General features: G+C 33.1%; 1 protein-coding gene across 2 annotated transcripts; it reads right to left on the bottom strand.

The window, feature by feature from the left end:
* Positions 1–4959: 4959 nt before the first annotated feature.
* LOC137819130 (glyoxylate/hydroxypyruvate reductase HPR3) lies at positions 4960–7589 on the bottom strand. 2 transcript variants are annotated; one of them, XM_068622892.2, is made up of 4 exons: positions 7406–7589; positions 6081–6574; positions 5168–5657; positions 4960–5070 (listed from the first exon to the last, which is right to left on the bottom strand). In XM_068622892.2, exons 1-4 carry the CDS (start codon positions 7497–7499, stop codon positions 5045–5047), a joined length of 1104 nt encoding a protein of 367 aa, XP_068478993.1. In that variant the 5' UTR covers positions 7500–7589; the 3' UTR covers positions 4960–5044. The 2 variants fall into 2 exon arrangements, with proteins under 2 accessions (XP_068478993.1, XP_090152904.1); XM_090296778.1 differs by having other exon boundaries at positions 4960–5657.
* Between the last annotated feature and the right edge of the window lie 11683 nt (positions 7590–19272).

Raw genomic sequence — 19272 nt, 5'->3', positions numbered from 1 at the left:
GATGATGGTTCAACGAGATTCTGTAGTGCTTACAGCAAGGGTCTGACGTGGCTTCGGCGAGGATCCGGCGAGGGCGGTGGGGCAGTGGCTGGAAAATTCTAGTAAACAGTGGGTTCAACAATAAAAATTGAATCTTAACCCTATGCTCTAATACCATATTAAAGGAAAAGAAAGGATGGCTTCTTCTTCCTGCACCCCTATGTTTTTCTTCCTGCACCCCACAATTATAAAAATTCCAAAACTGACCTTGACTTATTATTTGAAAAAGGGCACTGTAGTTTATTTGCCACTATTCATCTTCTTCATTCATCTCAAGTGTTGGTGCAGGGTCTTTGTAGTTGTGCATAGCAAGGTGGAGGAGTAGGCTGCGTTGCCGAAGTGTTGCTTGGGTTTTAGAGATAAGAATTAAGTTTTTTTTAGAATCATTGGTGGTTATGAAGTTTTTGTGGTTACTGGAAATTGGATTGAGTAATGTGCTACGAATTCATCAATCCAAAATATTACCAGAAATAGCAATCCGAAATATTACCGAAACTACCAATCCGAAATTTTACCAAAAGAATTAATCAGGGATTTCTACGGATTCCATAATCCGGAATGTGAAAAAACATATACGGATTATTTATTCCGTAAAACTACTGGATTGCATTATCTTAGGTATTATAGGTGAAGTGTGGAAACGAAAATCCGAAGAAAAAATAGAAGTACAGATCCAAAAATTATAAATTTTACTTACCTTCAAGTTGTCAAGATCACCCTAAAGCATTAAGAGAAGTGGAGTTCTAGAATGGCGTCGCACGGAATGGAGGTTTGGAGACTGGGAGTTGCGGCTGCACTGGAAGAAGAAAAGGAAAGTGAGAGTTTTAGGGTTTTTAGGAATTAAGGGCATTTTAGGATTTTTAAAAAATAATAAGGACAATATAGTCTTTGCATAACATTATGGGGGTGCAGGAAGAAAATGTAAGGGTGCAGGAAGAAACTACTAGAAAGAATATGGTAAATTCCTTGTGTATATTGAACACATAGTGTTATGTTTATATAGGAAAAGAAACATATGGACTAAGCCCATTACATAAATATGAAATATCTAACAATATCTATAATATCTCATAATATCTGATTATATATAATAATATCCAACAAAGATGTTTGTTGTGTGCATGTGGAAAAAATAGAAACTAATCAAATGAATTGTACAATGGGTATACAATTTGTAATTTTTTTTATGTTAATAGGACAAAAATATATAAATGTAATATCGATCAAATGTATTAAATTTTGTTTTATTTTTCACTTACATAATTTTCATATTCACTTTCATAAAATTCAAAACACTCTTGTTATCCTTCTTCTACTATATGGTAATGGACTAGGCATACCATTGTTGATTTTTGGAGAGTGAATGAAGGAGGAAGAGGTGGAAGTGAAGTGTCAAAAGTTAGATATTGACACACTATTTGAGTTGAAGTGAAACTCATTAAATATGAAGGTTAGTAGTTGTTTGAGTTTTATTTTTTTTTTGTCAACACATGGATTTTTACATTGATGTTATTTTGGATTGTGTAATTTGAAGATGTTTAAAATTGTGCAATTTGGATGTGATTTTGACTTCTAGAACATACATTTTTGAAGGCAAAATTGACTTTTGGGTTGAATTAAAAAAAAGTTTTTCGAATTGTGTTATTTGAACACAATTTTGACTTCCAAATTATACATTATGGAAACTAATTTTGACTTCCAGATTATATATTATGGAAACAAATTTTGACTTCAAAAATATGTGTTTCAGATTCTACAATTCTAAACAAAATTTCAAATTTCAAATTATACATTATGGAGTCAAAATTAGATTTCGGATTACACAATTTAAAACACAATTTTTGAAGTTAATGTTGATTTCTAATTATGCCATCTGAAATAGACTTTTGGATTCAAAATAGACTTTTAGATTTGGAAGTGACTTTTAGATTGCACAATTCAAAATTCAAATTTCATAAAGAAATATTTTTAGATTGTGTAATCCAGAAGTAGAGCAATTTGATATTTTACTCACCCTTATGTAGGTGTAGATAGAAGTTGTAGGATGCAAAAAGAAACACCCTCAATTTATAAAGTGATTATGGCAAAAAATGATTTCTATCTAATTAAGGGGCATTACATTATGCATCCTCATGAGAGGATGACATGACAAACATGTCCCTGAAAAAATACATTCCAGATTGTACATTCTGATATGTATTTCCAGATTCAAAAAATATATTTCAGAATTTACAGTCTGAAATGTATTAATACATTTTAGATTGTACAATTTCGTATGTATTTTCAAAATTTGAAATACCTTTCATAATGTTTAATATTTCCAGACTTAAAAATACCTTATAAAATCATAAATACCGTCCAGAATGTACAATCTAAATGCATTAATACATTATGTATTGTAAGATATGTTTCTTTGAAAAAAAAATAACAAAATAATGATACTAAGTATGTCCAAAATATAGTTCAAAATATATTTATTTCAAAACATAGAATATGTTTCAAAATACATATTTTATATTTTATGTTTCGAAATACACAAATTGAACCTTTAACATTTCACATTTCAGATTCTACAATTCCAGAAGTCCACTGAATTATACATTACAAAATTCAACTTAAAACAAAAACGAAAGACTAAAATGGCTACAACAACCATCTCGCAACTCAACAGTAGCCACCAAGCACAATAATCACTAGCAACCTCAAGCACATCAACCACTACCAACCACCACCCACACATCATTACTTATTTTCAGAAGGACAAAGTTATCATTTAAAATTATTTGCGGTGCAGGTTTAAAATATGGGGGTGCAGAATGCAACGCTCCTAATTGAGCTTCATCTTTAGAGACCCGTAATTTATTTGGGCCAAATTTTGCAGGACTGTTTCTTCCTGCACCCCCATAGGTTCTTCTGGCACCCCATACACAACATGAAAAATACATTTTTAACCTTTTTGTACCACCCCATAAAATAACTTCCAGATTATGTAATCCATACATGCATTTAAAGCTAAAAAAGACTTCCAGATTACATAATTTGGAAACCAATCATGCATCTGAAAAAAGACTTCCGGATTATGTAATCTGGAAATTAATTATGAATTTAAAAAAAGACTTCCGAATAATGTAATCTGAAATATTACGGAGGGGTATTTTTGGAAATATGAAAATGTATGGAGGTGGGAGAAGAATATATGGAGGTGCAGGAAGAAACAGCCATTTTGCAGATCCTGATTCATATATCCAGTTCTAAGCTCTAGGTAATATGACTAATGATTAACAGTACTTCATAAACATATCTTTAGAATTTGCATTCTTGTCAATGAGAATAATGATCAAATAATATAATATACATAATAAATCTTATCACTTAATAATTTCAATTAAAAAAATAATTGTTCAGAAATACAAGTTTTGAATAATAGTAAAGTCCAGGGAATAAATATTTTACTTAAATGCTGAATTAAGGATGATGAAATTAGAGAAATGAGAAAAAAAAGTGATATTGTTTGGATGGGTTGATAAAAGATAAGGGAAAGAAATTTCTATTAGTGAGATCTATCAAAATCATTTTCTTCATGAAACTGAATGGAGTTGTAATATTTTTTTACATTAATGTATTAAGTTTTTAAAATAAAATAAGTTCTATAAGAAGATATTTTTTTGATTGGGCACAAATTTCATATTTTTTGGATAAATAATTTCTTTATTTGTATAAAAAACTGCAGTTGCTTTCTTTCTTTTCACTTTCATCTCTACTCATCCAAGTTCCAACCCAGTAAATTTTTTTTTTCACTTTTTTTTGTTCTATTTTTCCTTTATTCTAGCATTTCTATTTCGTTTTCTCCTATTTCTTGCACCTTTTATTTCATTCTTAATAAAAAAACAAGTATTAATCTATGTAGAAAAATTAGAAAAATTAAAAGGCTCTGAATGACTCCTTAAGGAGTGGAGCGAAATTGTTCCAATTGCCCTCTTAAAAAAAATGTAAGTCACTCAACTTTCCAAAATAACCTTCAACCATTCTAATTTTGTCAATGTTTTATATAAAACTATCAAATAAACCTATATTTAATTTAGATTAATTTCTTCATAAGTATTTATAAAATAATGAACTTTGTCTATAAATTAAAATCAATTTATGCATATAAACTTTTACAGAAGTTAAAATGCATAAATACAGAGAAAAAAATGCATAAATTAAATTTACAAGAGAAATTTAATTCACTTTTTTTTTTTGTTTTCTATTTCTAGAAATGCTTTATAAAGAAATTTATTCAAATATATTTTAAATGTGTTATCAAGTAACAACTTAAAAGTTTGCATAATCAAGAATAAAGTGCTTCATGTGAAAACTTGAACACACTCACCACCAAGGGAACTTACCAAGAGCAACATTCTCTGTCACAATTGTTTCACTTCTATAATTTTCATAATAGCCATGTTAATAGGGGAATTAATTCATCCTTCTTCACTGCCAATACATTGTTCTTATGCTTCTCATAATCAAGGACAAATATTGTGAAGGGGTGAAGCTCCCAAAAAATGTCAAGCTTGAACATAAATACAAATACCAAAATAGATGCAGCTTATTTCATAATGGAAATAGTTAGAGTGAAACACAAAGGTTTTATCTGAACATTTTGCAACAAGATCTAGCAGCCAAAGCCTTCTACTGTTATATAACATTTTCCACTTTTTTTTTCTTTTATCAGCAAATGTTAACTGTTAATATGTTGTTTTTTGTTAGCAGAAGATTCAAACCTCCCACCTATCTTTTCTTTTCCTTCATTTTCTCCTTACCACCAAGTTAATCTTATAACTATGTATATAACATCTTCCACTAGATGAACTGAATGCATGCAGAAACATCTTAGTTTCATCAAAGCAAAAAAAGTAGGACTAGAGCTTACATGTATCTCACACACCAATTGAGCTTACTTTGAAAGTCATAGATTACACTATTGTGTATGCATGTCGACAGTGTCTCTCAAATGCTTGAATTAATGGCATCCATCAATTGCTTCAACTTATATGCAATTATCAAAAGAGTAATGGTGAGAAGAACACTAATTTAGATGTAAAATAAATTTAGTCATGCAAGACTAGAGTATTAGGTCAGTTACTTGAAAAGAAAACTTGTAGAGCTTCTGCTGCAAGTTTGCATGTTTCAGTGAAACCATCTGAAGTAAATGAAGAAGCATGTGGGGAGAGGACCACATTATCCAATGCAAAGAGCTCATTAGGAACAATAGGCTCGTTCTCAAACACATCCAAGCCAGCACCCCCTATCTCCCCTTCCATCAAACATTGCACCAATTCCTTTTCATCAATTAGAGCTCCACGGCCAACATTGACAATGAATCCATCTTTCCCCAATGCCAACATCACTTCTCTGTTGGTTATGTGCCTTGTTTGTTCATTTAATGGGCAACAAAGCACAAGGACATCACTATTACCAGCAAGTTCAACAACATTAGAATAAAAGGGGTAGGAGACCAATGGCTTCTGGTTTCTTGAATTGTACATAATTCTGCAATCAAAGGCCTCAAGTCTTTTAGCAACTGCTGTGCCAATTTTTCCCAATCCAACAATCCCTACTCGCTTGCCTTTTAGCTGAAACACAAAGCTGAGTGCTGGTTATCATTCATGCCCGCAAAATTTATGTTTTATTTTTTCTATTCTAAAGAGTACTAAAAACATAAAAACACCTACTCCCCCCTCCACACATGCACTTGGTCAGAGTTGATATTGTTAAAATAGACAAATGTTGTGACTGGATTTTAGCAATCACAGTTGTGTAGGTTTTACTCTTTATTTAATGATCTCCATTCAAGATTTGGTACTTTCCAATAGATATTTACTAATAGTAGAGTAGAGTGTAATAGAAAAACTGCGTTGGAGACTATTTTGACACTACTCCACTTATTGAAAATCATCATTAAAATAGAAATAGGAAATCGGAAACATTTGCACAGAATAGATACACCATGTTATGAAAAGAACATGCATAGATAGAACAAGCAGAATAAGTAGTACCTTGGAACCAAAAGAAAGATTCAAGGGCATAGAAGGACCCCATTTCCGAACATATCGATCAGCGGCAGAAATTTTGCCCATTACATCAAGCAACAACCCCACAGCCATTTCAGCAACATCCCCGGCATGATCTGCAGCAGCAGAGACAACCTGAATATTATGACGGCTGCACTCAACCAAGTCTATGTGGTCTGTTCCAGCGCTGCTGGTGACAATAATACGGAGTGATGGGAGGAGGCGGATGACATCTGCTGGGATCTTCTGTATAGGGTTGCACAATATGACTTGAATAGATGACGGGTCAACCTTTTGCTCAGTAAGGAATTGGTGGAGAGGGAATTGTGAGGAGAAAGCTTTGAGGAAACGGTAGGTGTGAGAGTTTTGAGCTTCAAAAATTGGGAAGATTGTTGGAGGACCAAACACAAGGAGTGGTTGAAGCTCCTTATTATCTTTGTGGTTGTGCTTGTCTCCCATTGCCATAGATGATTCAACTCCTGGAAAGTGGTACTGTCAAACTATGAATATATTTATTCTTACTTTCAATCTTATTCTAAAATCCTAAACACTGTCAACCTACCCTATTTTCATCATGTAAAAGTTTGGAAAGAGAAATAATCTTTTGTTAATTCTAGTTGTAATGTGGTGCAAGATTGTAGCATATCAACACTCAAAAGCTTAACTTTTTCTTTTCCACTTCAATACACGTTATGGGGGTTTATTTTATTTTAGACTACTGGTAGTAGTTAATCCTGACAGTGTTTACAAAACTACTAAAGTAGAAGACACTGGCAAATGAAAAGGTCTTATCTCTAGAAATTCAGGATCAAAAGGATGAGATTCTTTCAGTAATGAATTACACGAGGACAATTCAATAAAAGAGGAATTGTGTAACTAAAACTAGCCATAAATTATCAACATGTTACTATTGATTAACATACAAAAGGAGCCTATTACAATAACCACAAAACAGAAGAATAGGAGTGCCCTTGATTTTGATCATCAAGGAAAATTTGGGTACACTCACAATGCCCCATTTCTTCATAATAGTTTCCATTTTCTGTTTTCAAACTTTAACACACCATGTATGTATGTATGTATACTCATTCATATTCCATGAAGGGTTGGCAGAGAGTGGAATAAAATTCAAAACCGTAAAGAAACACGTATGAGAGCTGAAAAAGTTGAAAAATTTATCCAAACAATGCAGAAGTTCCCAGCTGGAAAATTTCTCGAACAGTTCACCCACAAACAACAAGTGAATGTTCATGAATGTAACACGCTTATACACAAAAGCTGCATCTAACCAAACAGAATTAATTGCCTACCAGAAATGATAATCGGAGAAAGGTTGCGAGAGAAGAAGAGTGGTTGAGTTTTGACTTTGATGCCACAAATCCACCATGTGCAGTGGAGAATCATTCGGATGGAATTAATCTAATTTATATAATAAATACAAATAATTCCATTCACAGTATAAAATAGCCAAATAAATCATTTGAAATTGATTCTTGCACATGATGTTTTTAGTGTGAAATAAGAAAATTATCTTTTTTAGTTTTTAAATAAGAGGTGGATATCAAAATTGGTCTTCCATAATAGATTTATGGATTTGAATTTGCAGAACACTTTTCTTGAATTCTATTCTTTTACTCAAATTTCTAGAATTATTTTTCAGAATTTTTTGGATTTTGTTTTCTTGAATTTTTTTTCAAAATGTATTTTTTTTATTTCATAATTGTTTTTGCTGGAATGAGATCTTGGTTTTCTAATTTTGTTATGGAATTTAATTTTCAGAACACAAAAACTTGTTATGAATTCCTTTTTTTGGAAATGTATTTTTGAATTATGGATTTTCAATTTCAAAATGAAGGACAATTTTGAAAATTCAAATTATTTTTGGGTGCAGATCAAAAGTCACTGAATACACGAAGAAATTGCCTATATCTTTCTTTTGAGAAAATATATCAACAATTCTATTATGTTGAGTTCATAATATTTTGTAGTCCGTTTGTATTTGTCGATTAGTATTAACTTCTTTCAATACTTTGAAAGTTTAATCATTGGTATATAGTTCACTTAAAAGAGTTTGATTTTGAGTAGAATGTTAGATAAAATATGACAGCTAAGAGTGGATTTGTGCAATTAACAATTCCAAAGTATGAGTCACTTGGTGGAGAAAGGATTTGAAATTGTCATAAAAGGAAGACTATGCAAAATTTATTCATGTGAAAATGGGTTGATTTTGGAGATAACGATGTAAAACCAAATAAAGAAGGAAGTTTAAGCTTTTACGTTAGACATCACTCGCTACTTGACATCTAGTAGATGAAATTCAAAATCATGTCCCTTTAGTGACCAGAGAAGTTTTAACCACTACACCAAAAAAGGTCTTTTTGTCATATTATGATTTTTATTATACTTATTATTATTAATAATAATAATATAAATATTATTAATAATATTATTATTATTAATATAAATATTATTAATATTATTATTAATAATAATATAAATGTTATTATTAATAATATAAATATTATTATTAATAATAATATTAATAATAATAATAATATTTATATTATTATTAATAATAATAAGTATAATAAAAATCTTAATATGATAAAAGAACTTGTGTGGTGTATTTGTTAATGCTTTTTTGGTTATGGAAGGAATTTGGATTCGAATCCCGTCTATTGTTGTTTTCTTTTAACATTAATTGTGTTACATACGGATTTTTCCGTATGTAATGGACCTTTGGTTTACATACGGAATAATCCGTATGAAACGTTTATTTTATATACAGATTTTTATCCGTATGTAAATATTTGTATATAATTGCAGATTTTCTTGTAGTGAAAAAAGTATTATTAAAAAAAAGAAAAAGAAAGAAAATACAATAATATGGGGGGATTAGACCAAAACCCATATGTTGAATAGATTACTCGTGCTTTTCACAAAGCGTACACATAGAAAGTCGCCCACGAAAAACTTTCCAAAGGACAAGAGTTTTGGAAGGCGGAATATATGAAGACCAGATAAATTTACCCCAACCACAGGGAACTCCTGCATCCAAGAAAAAAGTCCTAGCCGATTTAAGAGTGAGACGACCAGACTCATTTAGAATCTAATTAGGAATGTCCTGTTTCGCCCCAACCATGATATGACTAAAAAGATGAGGCATCTTCTGTAATGACAATGGAATATTCTAATCACCACCTGTCCAAAACTGAGAGACTGTATATGGAATACTAGCACCATAAGATAATCCTACAATATCTGTTAAAGAAGTAGTAGCATACCGTTTATCATTCCAAAAATTAATAAAAGAACTTGTACCAACAGTCTAAGAAGTATAATCAAGTATAATAGAATAAAAATGCTTAGTTCTAGGCCAAAGAGATAAGGATCTATAAACCATTCGAAACTCGTATTTTGATTTAAGAACCTTTGCTTTCAAGAGCAAAGACCAAGGCCTGTTGCTATAAGCAAAGTTCCAAGCAAGCTTAAGAAGATATGTATTATTTTCATGGTGAAGGTTAATAGTTACTTGTAATGAGTGCTTATAATGATAGTTCAAGATGTCAAATAGTTACATGTAATGAGTGCTTATAATGATAAAGTGTGCTCATAGGGACAATATTTGAAAGTTTACTTTAGCAAAGTAAAATTCCATACAACTATACCAAGCTCGTAGTGCCTATTTTAGTCCATATAAAACATTTTGTTAGTTTATAAACTTTATATTCAATGTCTTTTCTTTGATAATTAGGTGGTTCATCAATGAAAGATTATCCATTAACTTCTCCATGTAAGGAAACCTACTTCATATCTAGTTGAAGAATTCCCCATCCTTTATTAGCAAAAAAAACACCATGCAAATAGTTTCCTTATGTGCCACAAGTACAAAATCTTCAATGTAATTTATACCATATCCTTTTATATATCATTTTGCCACCAAGTATGTTTTGTACTACTCCATATCACCATTTTCATTTAATTTTGTCTTATATACCCATTTTATAGTAACTTTTTTTGCTCCTACATGTAACTCTGTTAACTCTAAAGTATAATCTCAATAGCTACAATCTTTGTATACATTGTTGCCTTTGAATCCTCACTAACCCCAAGAAAAATACATTTTTACTTATGTCAACAAGCTTTTCTCTTTTACATTCATGAATATTGACATGAGATATGCATTAAAATACCTTGAAATAAGTCGTTGATGGTTTGAATCCGCTCTAAAACTCTTTGGAGGTTCTATTTTTTACGACAAAGGTTGAGCTCCAGTTAAGAATATGAATTGTCTAATTTACAACTTTAGGCCAATTTTTTTTTGACATTTTACCTCCAAAAAGTATGCTCTGAGCCATATTTATGATTGTGTAATTCTTTCGCTTTGCTACACCATTCTATTGAGAAATATAGGGGGCTATAAACTATCTTAGAATATCATTCTCACTACAAAATTTATGAATTAAAGTGATGTAAACTCACTCCCACAATTTGTACAAAATCCGTTTATGACTAAACCAATCTAGTTCTCAAATTTACTTTCAATTTTTTTCTTAAAATCAAAAGAACTTTAGATTTTTTAACCAAAAATAGACCCACACTTTTATACTAAAATTATTAATGAAATTAATCACATTCTTTTTTTCTATTGTTAGATATTGGATTGATTAGTCCAAAAATATTAACATGCTCCAATTCAAGACTCTATGAGGCTCTCGACATGATTGCATGTGGAAAATGGAGTGTCAAGATAAGGCAAACCTTGCACCCTTTTGTTTTGTTGAAATATATTCAGGTTAATGAAACTTAAATGACCATATTTGCAATGTCAAAAGTTTAACTTGATCTTTTGTCAATTTAATTCTAACCATATCACTGTTGAAAATCATATTGGGTCAAAATTTTGGTTGATCGTAATGAGATGGAGGAGGATGCCAGTGATATTGGGGAGGAAATAGTTCATACTAAAAAAAAAACTTGGGAGACCACTTAAGGGGACTGGTAAAACCAAAAAAGTTGCTAAGACAATTCTCACCATAACGTCGAAATGAAGCTCTTTTATTTTTTCTGGAACGTTAGAGGACTGGGAAACCACAAAAGTGTGGAGATGTTGCTTAGTTTACTTAAACCACATAAACCCCATCTGGTTTTTCTTGCTGAACCAATGGTGCCGTACATTGATGCTTTAAAATTCCTTTTCAAATCTGTTAATATGCATTTGGTGGCTACGTCTCCTATTGTTAATAATGTTGAATCAAGTGTGTTCAAGCTTTGAAGAATCCAAATCCTTTGAGGTTGATGGAAGGCTGAAGGTGCTTGCTGTTGCTGAGGTGTATTAGAATAAGATATGGGGTAGATTATCTGTGTTAATCCACTCTTGATTGAATCCAAAGCTTAAGCATTCTCAAACCTTTTTAATTGAAAGTGTTTTTCAAACTAAGTGAAAAACAACCTGTTGTTTTGTCGAAACAACCGATTGTTTTATACTTAGGTGTTTTGAGAAAGGTTGAAAACTGTTTTTGATGGTTGACTTGCTGTCAAACCAAAACAGCCGATTGATAACAGAAAACTGTTTTGTGCTTTGACTGAGCTTTAAATGATTTTATAACTGAATACGCTTCAGTTTTAAATGCTTTGACCAGTCTTTGAAAGCAATAAATAGTTTGTTAAGCTTTTGTAACAAACAATTAAGATTAAATCATAGAAAAACATATTTGAGTTTTTTCACTGTTTTTGTTTTTGAAGAGTTGAAAGATTGCTTTGAGATTGCTTTGATCAAGAGAGAGTGGAATAGGATTTTCATCTTGTATTGATTTCAAATAATTCTGTAACAAGTGTAATCCTTCTGTACTTTGTGTAAACTCTGTTGTGTAAGGCTGAGAAGTGTTGTGTGTTCTTGAGGTTGCCACGATCAACATTCTTGGTGGTGTATGTGCCGAGCCAAAGGAAGTGTGTGTCTTGAGGGGATCAAGGTCACTTCTTTGGTGGTGTGTGTAAGTAATCTAGGTTTGATTGCTTAGTGGATTCCCCCAGTGGTTTCTGGGAAGACTGGATATAGCTCTTGGTTTAAGAGTGAACTAGTATAAACTGTGTGTGCAATCTCTCTATCCCTTGAACTCTTTAATTTCAGTTTATATTTGTTAATTGGTATAAACAACCGATTGTTTCTACGAAACAACCGATTGTTTCTACGAAACAACCGATTGTTTTTCTGGTGATGTGCTAAATTGCTTTGTGTTTTTGACAAACTGAATTCTGAATCAAGTTTTCTCAAAGGAATTTCATTCTAGACTAAAAAGTTTGCGAAAACCCTCTTTAAACTATTCACCCCCTCTAGTTTAAAGCCATACATTCTAACAATTGGCATCAAGAGCTTGGTACTTGAAAGTTACTCAGGTTTGATCCGAAAATCTTTTTCAGTGGCTGGAAAACTATATTTCAAGGAAGGTGCTTCAATCTACAAACCACCTTTATTTTGTGGTTTGAATTATAAGTATTAGGAGGCTAGAATGAAAATCTTTGTTGAATCCATTGATCAAGGAATTTGGGATTCAATCGAAAATGGCCATTTCATTCCAAAGCTTAAAAAGAATGAATCTTTTATTGCAAAACCTTGGTCCCAATGGACCAATGAAGAATGTAAGATGGTCAAGCTTGATTGTACTGCTCAAAACATAATAGCTTCTGCACTAAATACTAATGAGTTTTTCAGGATATCTAAATGCAAATCTGCCAAAGAGGTGTGGGACACACTCAAAGCTACTCACGGGAACATCAATGAATCAAAGGAAGTAAGAACAAGGAGCCAAACACGAAGGAAAAGGAGGCAAAATAGAAAAAACCTCAACCTCTGCTTCGTGGCCAAAAAGGAAGATGATTCAAGCAGTGTAAGTTCCTCTAACTCCTCAAATTCTGAAAATTATAGTCAATTGCTTCAAGCCTTTCAAGAAACACATGAAGAAGCTAACCGATTGACCCTCTTTAACAACCGGTTAAAGGGAATGAATAACTGGCTTGAAAACAGAGTAAAAACACTGGAAGAAGAATTGGAAAATTCAAAAACAGATTTTGAAACCTTGAAATTGTTTACAAAAACTCTTCTTTCAAATGTGGTACTCTTATTTGTGAAAATTGCGAAAATCTTGAAAAGAAAGTTCATTATCTTGTTAAAACCGTGGATAAGATTTCAAAAGGTCAATCCAACTTTGAGAATGTCTTGGCATCTCAAAACTGTGTTTTTGGAAAAGCAGGATTGGGTTTTAACCCAGAGAACAAGCAAGATAGATTTTCAAAGTCATTTTCGAAACTGCCACAAAAACAACCGATTGAGCTGTCGAAACAACCGGTTGTTACATGCTTTTATTGCATGAAAAAAGGGCATTCTGTTAGATTCTGTAAAATAAAAAAATATGCTGTTCCTAGAGGCTTTATGAAGTGGATTCCCAAATGTTGTAAAGGTTCAAATGATGAATGTAAACCAAATGGACCCACATTCATAAGGGGACCAAATCTTTGTACTTGAAAATCTTCTTTGTAGGAAACCTTGGAGGAAAGCATGCAGCAATGGTACCTGGACAGTGGGTGCTCAAAGCACATGACTGGGGACAAATCAAAGTTCCTAAGCATCTCCTTTAAGCAAGAAGGGCACGTTACCTATGGGGACAACAACAAGGGGAGGATTCTTGGTCATCCATGATGTTCTCTATGTAGAAGGTTTAAAGCATAATCTGCTGAGCATTAGTCAATTGTGTGACAAAGGATATCAAGTTATCTTCAAAACAAACTCCTGCGAAATCTGTCTTCCCAACACAAAAGAGGTAATGTTGATTGGCAAGAGAATCAATAATGTTTATCTTTCAGATATCTCTTCTCCTTGTTCAATTGGTTGCCTTCTATCCAAGCATGATGAGTCTTGGCTTTGGCATAAAAGAATTGCTCACATTCACATGAATCACTTGAACAAATTAATATCTAAAGATCTTGTGATTGGGCTGTCCAAGCTCAAGTTTGAGAAGGACCATATTTGTGAAGCTTGACAAAAGGGGAAACAAGTGAAAAACTCTTTTAAAATAAAAAATGTTATTTCTTCTTTAAAACCTCTTGAGCTACTTCACATGGATCTTTTTGGACCTTCAAGAACCATGAGCCTTGGTGGCAACTATTATGCTTTTGTTATTGTGGATGATTTTTCTAGGTTCACTTGGACTCTCTTCTTGGAATAAAAAAGTGATGCCTTCTCTACATTCAAGAAGCTTGCTAGAAGACTGCAAAATATAAAGAACAACAACATAGGTTCAATAAGAAGTGATCATGGAGGTAATTCCAAAATGAAAAGTTCAACAAGTTCTGTGAAAAGAGTGGGAATTCTGCACAATTTTTCAGCTCCAAGAACTCCACAACAAAATGGTGTAGTGGAAAGGAAGAACAAATCCCTTGAAGAATTAGCTAGAACAATGCTAAGTGAATCTTCTCTTCCCAAGTATTTTTGGGCTGATGCAGTTAGCACTTCTTGCTATGTGATGAATAGAGTGCCAATAAGGCCAATTCTGAAGAAGACTCCCTATGAGCTCTTCAATGGAAGGAAACCAAACATCAATCATCTCAGAGTTTTCGGTTGCAGCTGCTTTGTCCTAAACAATGGAAAGGAAAACCTAGGGAAATTTGATGAAAAAGCTGATCATGGTATCTGCATAGGCTATTCTCTGAATAGTCATGCATACAAAATCTACAACAAGAGGCTAATGACTGTAGAAGAGTCTGTTCATGTTGTCTTTGATGAAGTGGATCGCAAAAGCATTCAAATCTCGAAGAACAGTGTTGAAGAGGATGAACAGAACATTAGTTTGGAGAAGCTGGACATCTGTGCAGAAAAACAATCGGTTGATTGCTCGAAACAACCGATTGAAATTCTGCAGCAGAGTGAGTTGCCCAAAGAATGGAGGATTCCTAGAGATCTGTCAGTGGAAAACATCATTGGACAGATAAAGGAAGGTCTCTCTACACGTAGCCCCATCTCAAACTTCTGCGGGCACACTGCTTTTGTCTCTCAAATTGAACCAAAGTCAATTGATGAAGCTCTGAAGGATGAAAAATGGGTTGAAGCTATGCATGAAGAGCTGAATCAGTTTGCAAGGAATGAGGTATGGTTTCTTGTCCCTAAAACAGCTGAGATGAACATCATTGGTTCGAAGTGGGTCTTTAGAAACAAACTGGATGAGAATGGTGTAATCACAAGAAACAAAGCAAAGCTAGTTGCCAAAGGCTACAATCAAGAGGAGGGAATTGACTATGGTGAAACCTTTGCTCCTGTTGCAAGATTGGAGTCTATGAGGTTGTTGCTGGCTTTTGCATGTATGAGTGGATTTAAACTCTTTCAAATGGATGTCAAGAGTGCTTTTTTAAATGGTTACATTAACGAGGAAGTGTATGTGGATCAACCACCGGGCTTTGAAGATCATCAATATCCTAATCATGTCTTCAAGCTGAAAAAGGCTTTGTATGGGCTGAAGCAAGCTCCAAGACAGTGGTATGAAAGACTTAACAACTTCCTTTTGTCTCATGAATATGAAAGGGGAATGATTAACAAGACTCTCTTCATCAAAAAGTCAAATTCTGAAATTATCCTTGTGCTAATCTATGTTGATGACATCATCTTTGGTGCTACACAAGATAGTTTGTGTGGAGAATTTGTGGCTGCTATGAAAGGTGAGTTTGAAATGTCTATGATGGGAGAATTGTCTTTCTTTCTTGGATTGCAGGTTAAGCAAACAAAGGATGGAATCTTTCTATGCCAATCAAAGTATTGTAAAGAGATTCTCAAGAAATTTGAAATGGAGAGTTGCAAGGAAGCAAGCACACTTATGCCCTCAAGCTGCTACATGGATGCAGATGCTACTGGAAAAAGGGTAGATCAAACAAAATATAGAGGTTTGATTCGCTCTTTTCTCTATCTAACAGCAAGTAGACCGGACATAATGTTTGCGGTATGTCTTTGTGCAAGATATCAAACAAATCCAAAGGAATCCCACTTCAAAGCTGCAAAGAGAATTCTGAAATATCTCAAAGGAACATCAAATGTTGGGTTATGGTATCCTTCTCACTCTCCCGTTCATTTAATTGGTTATTCAGATTCTGATTTTACAGGATGCAAACTAGATAGGAAAAGCACAAGTGGCCCTTGCCACCTTCTTGGTTCAAGCCTCATCTCATGGCATAGCAAGAAGCAAGCTTGTGTGGCTCTCTCTATTGTTGAGGCAGAGTACATAGCTGTTGGAAGCTGTTGTGCACAAATCCTATGGCTCAAACAACAACTTGCAGACTTTGGATTGCAAATCAGCAAGGTTTCTTTGATGTGTGACAATACAAGTGCTATCAATCTTACCAAAAATCAGATTCAACACTCAAGAACTAAGCATATTGAGATACACCATCATTTCATCAGGGATCATGTAAGCAATGGGGACAGTGAAGTGAAGTTATTGAGACAAAACTGCAACTAGCAGATATCTTCACAAAACCACTACCAAAAGAGAGGTTCTTCTTTTTGCGAAATGAGTTAGGTATCATTGACCTTCAAAATCTTTCCAAAATCTGTTTTATACCTGTTTTAGTCTATTTGTGAAGACAAATAGGGGGAGAATTGATTGGTTCTTATGTATCTTTCTCTGAAATTGTTTAAAACTGCTGAAACCTCTGATATCATAATTGTTTCTGCTTCTGCTGGTAGAAACAACTGATTTTTTCATGTAAACAACCGATTGTTTGTCTGTGAACATTGTTTTAAATTTGTGAAAAACTAACCTGCTGCTGTAGGAAACATTGGATTGTATATATGCTATTTTTACAAGAACTGCTTCAGATTCAATCAATTCCAACACAAGCAATCAGGGATTTGTCTTCATCAAATAGGGGGAGATTGTTGAATCAAGTGTGTTCAAGCTTTGAAGAATCCAAATCCTTTGAGGTTGATGGAAGGCTGAAGGTGCTTGCTGTTGCTGAGGTGTATTAGAATAGGATATGGGGTAGATTATCTGTGTTAATCCACTCTTGATTGAATCCAAAACTTAAGCATATAAGAAGAAATGGTACAGAGGATCTGTACCATTTGATTAAGAAGGTAGTTTCATTTAGGAAGCATCTGGAGAGGAACAAAAAGACTAGCTCCTACCTATTTGGAAGTAGTAAGTGCCTTCAAACCCCTCACCTATTTGTTGCACTGATCACCATTTTGATTAATGATTGCTTTGATTTGAATTGATCTGCTAGTACATGCTTGCAACAATTGATTATTAAAACACTGTCTGAAGATTATTATAGTATTATTATTCAAAACTTGTGTTTGAAACATCAATACTGACCTAAAGTTGAGAAAAATATCATAAAACCAGCAAAGATTTGAACAACTTTGCGACTTCCAACATGGGTTAGACCAAGGAGTCCCACATTTTCCCTAGAATAACCAACCATTAAAGCTCATCAAGCTATCATAGAAAGATATAATCATATAAGGTCATATGTAGGGATCAACTAGTATTAGTGATTCCTAAAGGGCAACTTACACAGATACAGTGGAACCTGTTCCAGTTCCATAAAGACCATCAAGCAAGATACCAATCCCCTTTAATAAACAAAAATAAGCTCTTAGAGACATCTATAACTATTATTACTGTAATTAACTAGGGATTTGTTTGACCAAACTTATGTATATAAGTTTACAAAAGAAAAATAAGAGGAAAAAATAAAATAAGTTTTTCCAAATGTTAAAACTAGCTTATGCAAAAGCAATCTTGTATGACTTTCGTAAAATTCTATTTTGCCATCACTAACATGCTTGGTTTTTACCTTACACCATCGTTGTTCATGTGTCTCTACATAAAAAATTCTTAAGTTTATTTAAGTTGGATGTCACTTGTTTGGAATATTCTTACCCTACTCTTTTAGTACAAGCTATCAATATAGTGTGTAAGGTGATTGTTGTATTTTATGCACTAATCTGAATCATTTTGTGAATCAGGACTTCTTTGGATAATTAGGAGTCATAGGACAAGAATTGCTCTTAAGGCAACACCCAAAAGGGTACGTTCAAAGACAAATTACTCACCAATTATATCAGATTTTATAAATTAATATATTTTGAATATTGCTTAATACAATTCATATAGTTTATTCAATACATTTGGACTAACTTCTTTTCTTTTTTTGAAGTCTCGATTTTGTTTCAAAGCAAATGAAGATTTGGCTAAAAGAGATGTTATGTTTAAAATTGGGAAATTGTGGAGGGAATACAGATGCAAGCTTTGGAATGAATTTTATGACCCTCTTATGAGAAGAAGTTGTTGAAGCTGGAGGAAGCTTCTTCCCTACCAAGGCTTGATGTGTGTTTGATGAAGAAAATGGCTTGGGTGCTTTGAAGATTGTAATAGGTTTTAGATTCATATGTTATTAGGCTTGTAAGTGTGTATGATTGCCTTTTGCTGTGTAACCTATCCTAGATGCCTAACCAAGTCTAGATCAAGCACATGATGTGGTTAAATGGTTTTTGAAAAGCTTTTGAAATGTTTTTAACAGTTTTAAAACAGTACACAAATAAATCTGTTTTATAGAGAAAGAATCTGTTTATTTCTTCTCTGTTAAAAAGGCTTTTGTTAAATAGTTTTTAGAAAGCTTTTTAAAATGGTTTTAACAGTTTTAAAACAGTACACAAATAAATCTGTTTTATGGAGAAAGAATCTGTTTATTTCTTCTCTGTTAAAAGGCTTTTCTAAACTTCTGTTAAGGCACCAAGGGAAAGCTCAGTTCGTTATTTCAGTTAAGCTGAGCTGGCCTGTGTGTTATACTTTAATCTGTTTTACTGTGAAAGAACAGGTTTATTCCTTGGTGTGCTGAAAGGTTTTTCACAAGTTAGTTAGGGCTCCAAAGGTACCACTCAGACAGTTATTTCTGTTAAGCTGAGTTGGCAGTTTTTACAGAATAAATCTGTTAAGTTCAAAACTGAATCTGTTGTTTTCTTAACTGCTTTTCAACTGTTTTTTGAAAAGAAGTTAGAAACTGTTTTCTATATAAACAATGTCTCTCTCACATGAAAGAGTGCTGAGGAATTACGCTTTTAACAGAGATTAAACAATTTCCATGTGAGAAGAAGGATTGAAAAGAGTTTGTGAAAGGTTTCCAAAGAGAT

This window comes from Phaseolus vulgaris, chromosome 10, assembly GCF_051622355.1.
Source record: "Phaseolus vulgaris cultivar YP4 chromosome 10, ASM5162235v1, whole genome shotgun sequence".
Classification (NCBI taxonomy): Eukaryota; Viridiplantae; Streptophyta; class Magnoliopsida; order Fabales; family Fabaceae; genus Phaseolus; species Phaseolus vulgaris.
The sequence above is the reverse complement of the archived record's forward strand: the minus strand, read 5'-3'. Positions and strand labels throughout refer to the sequence as shown.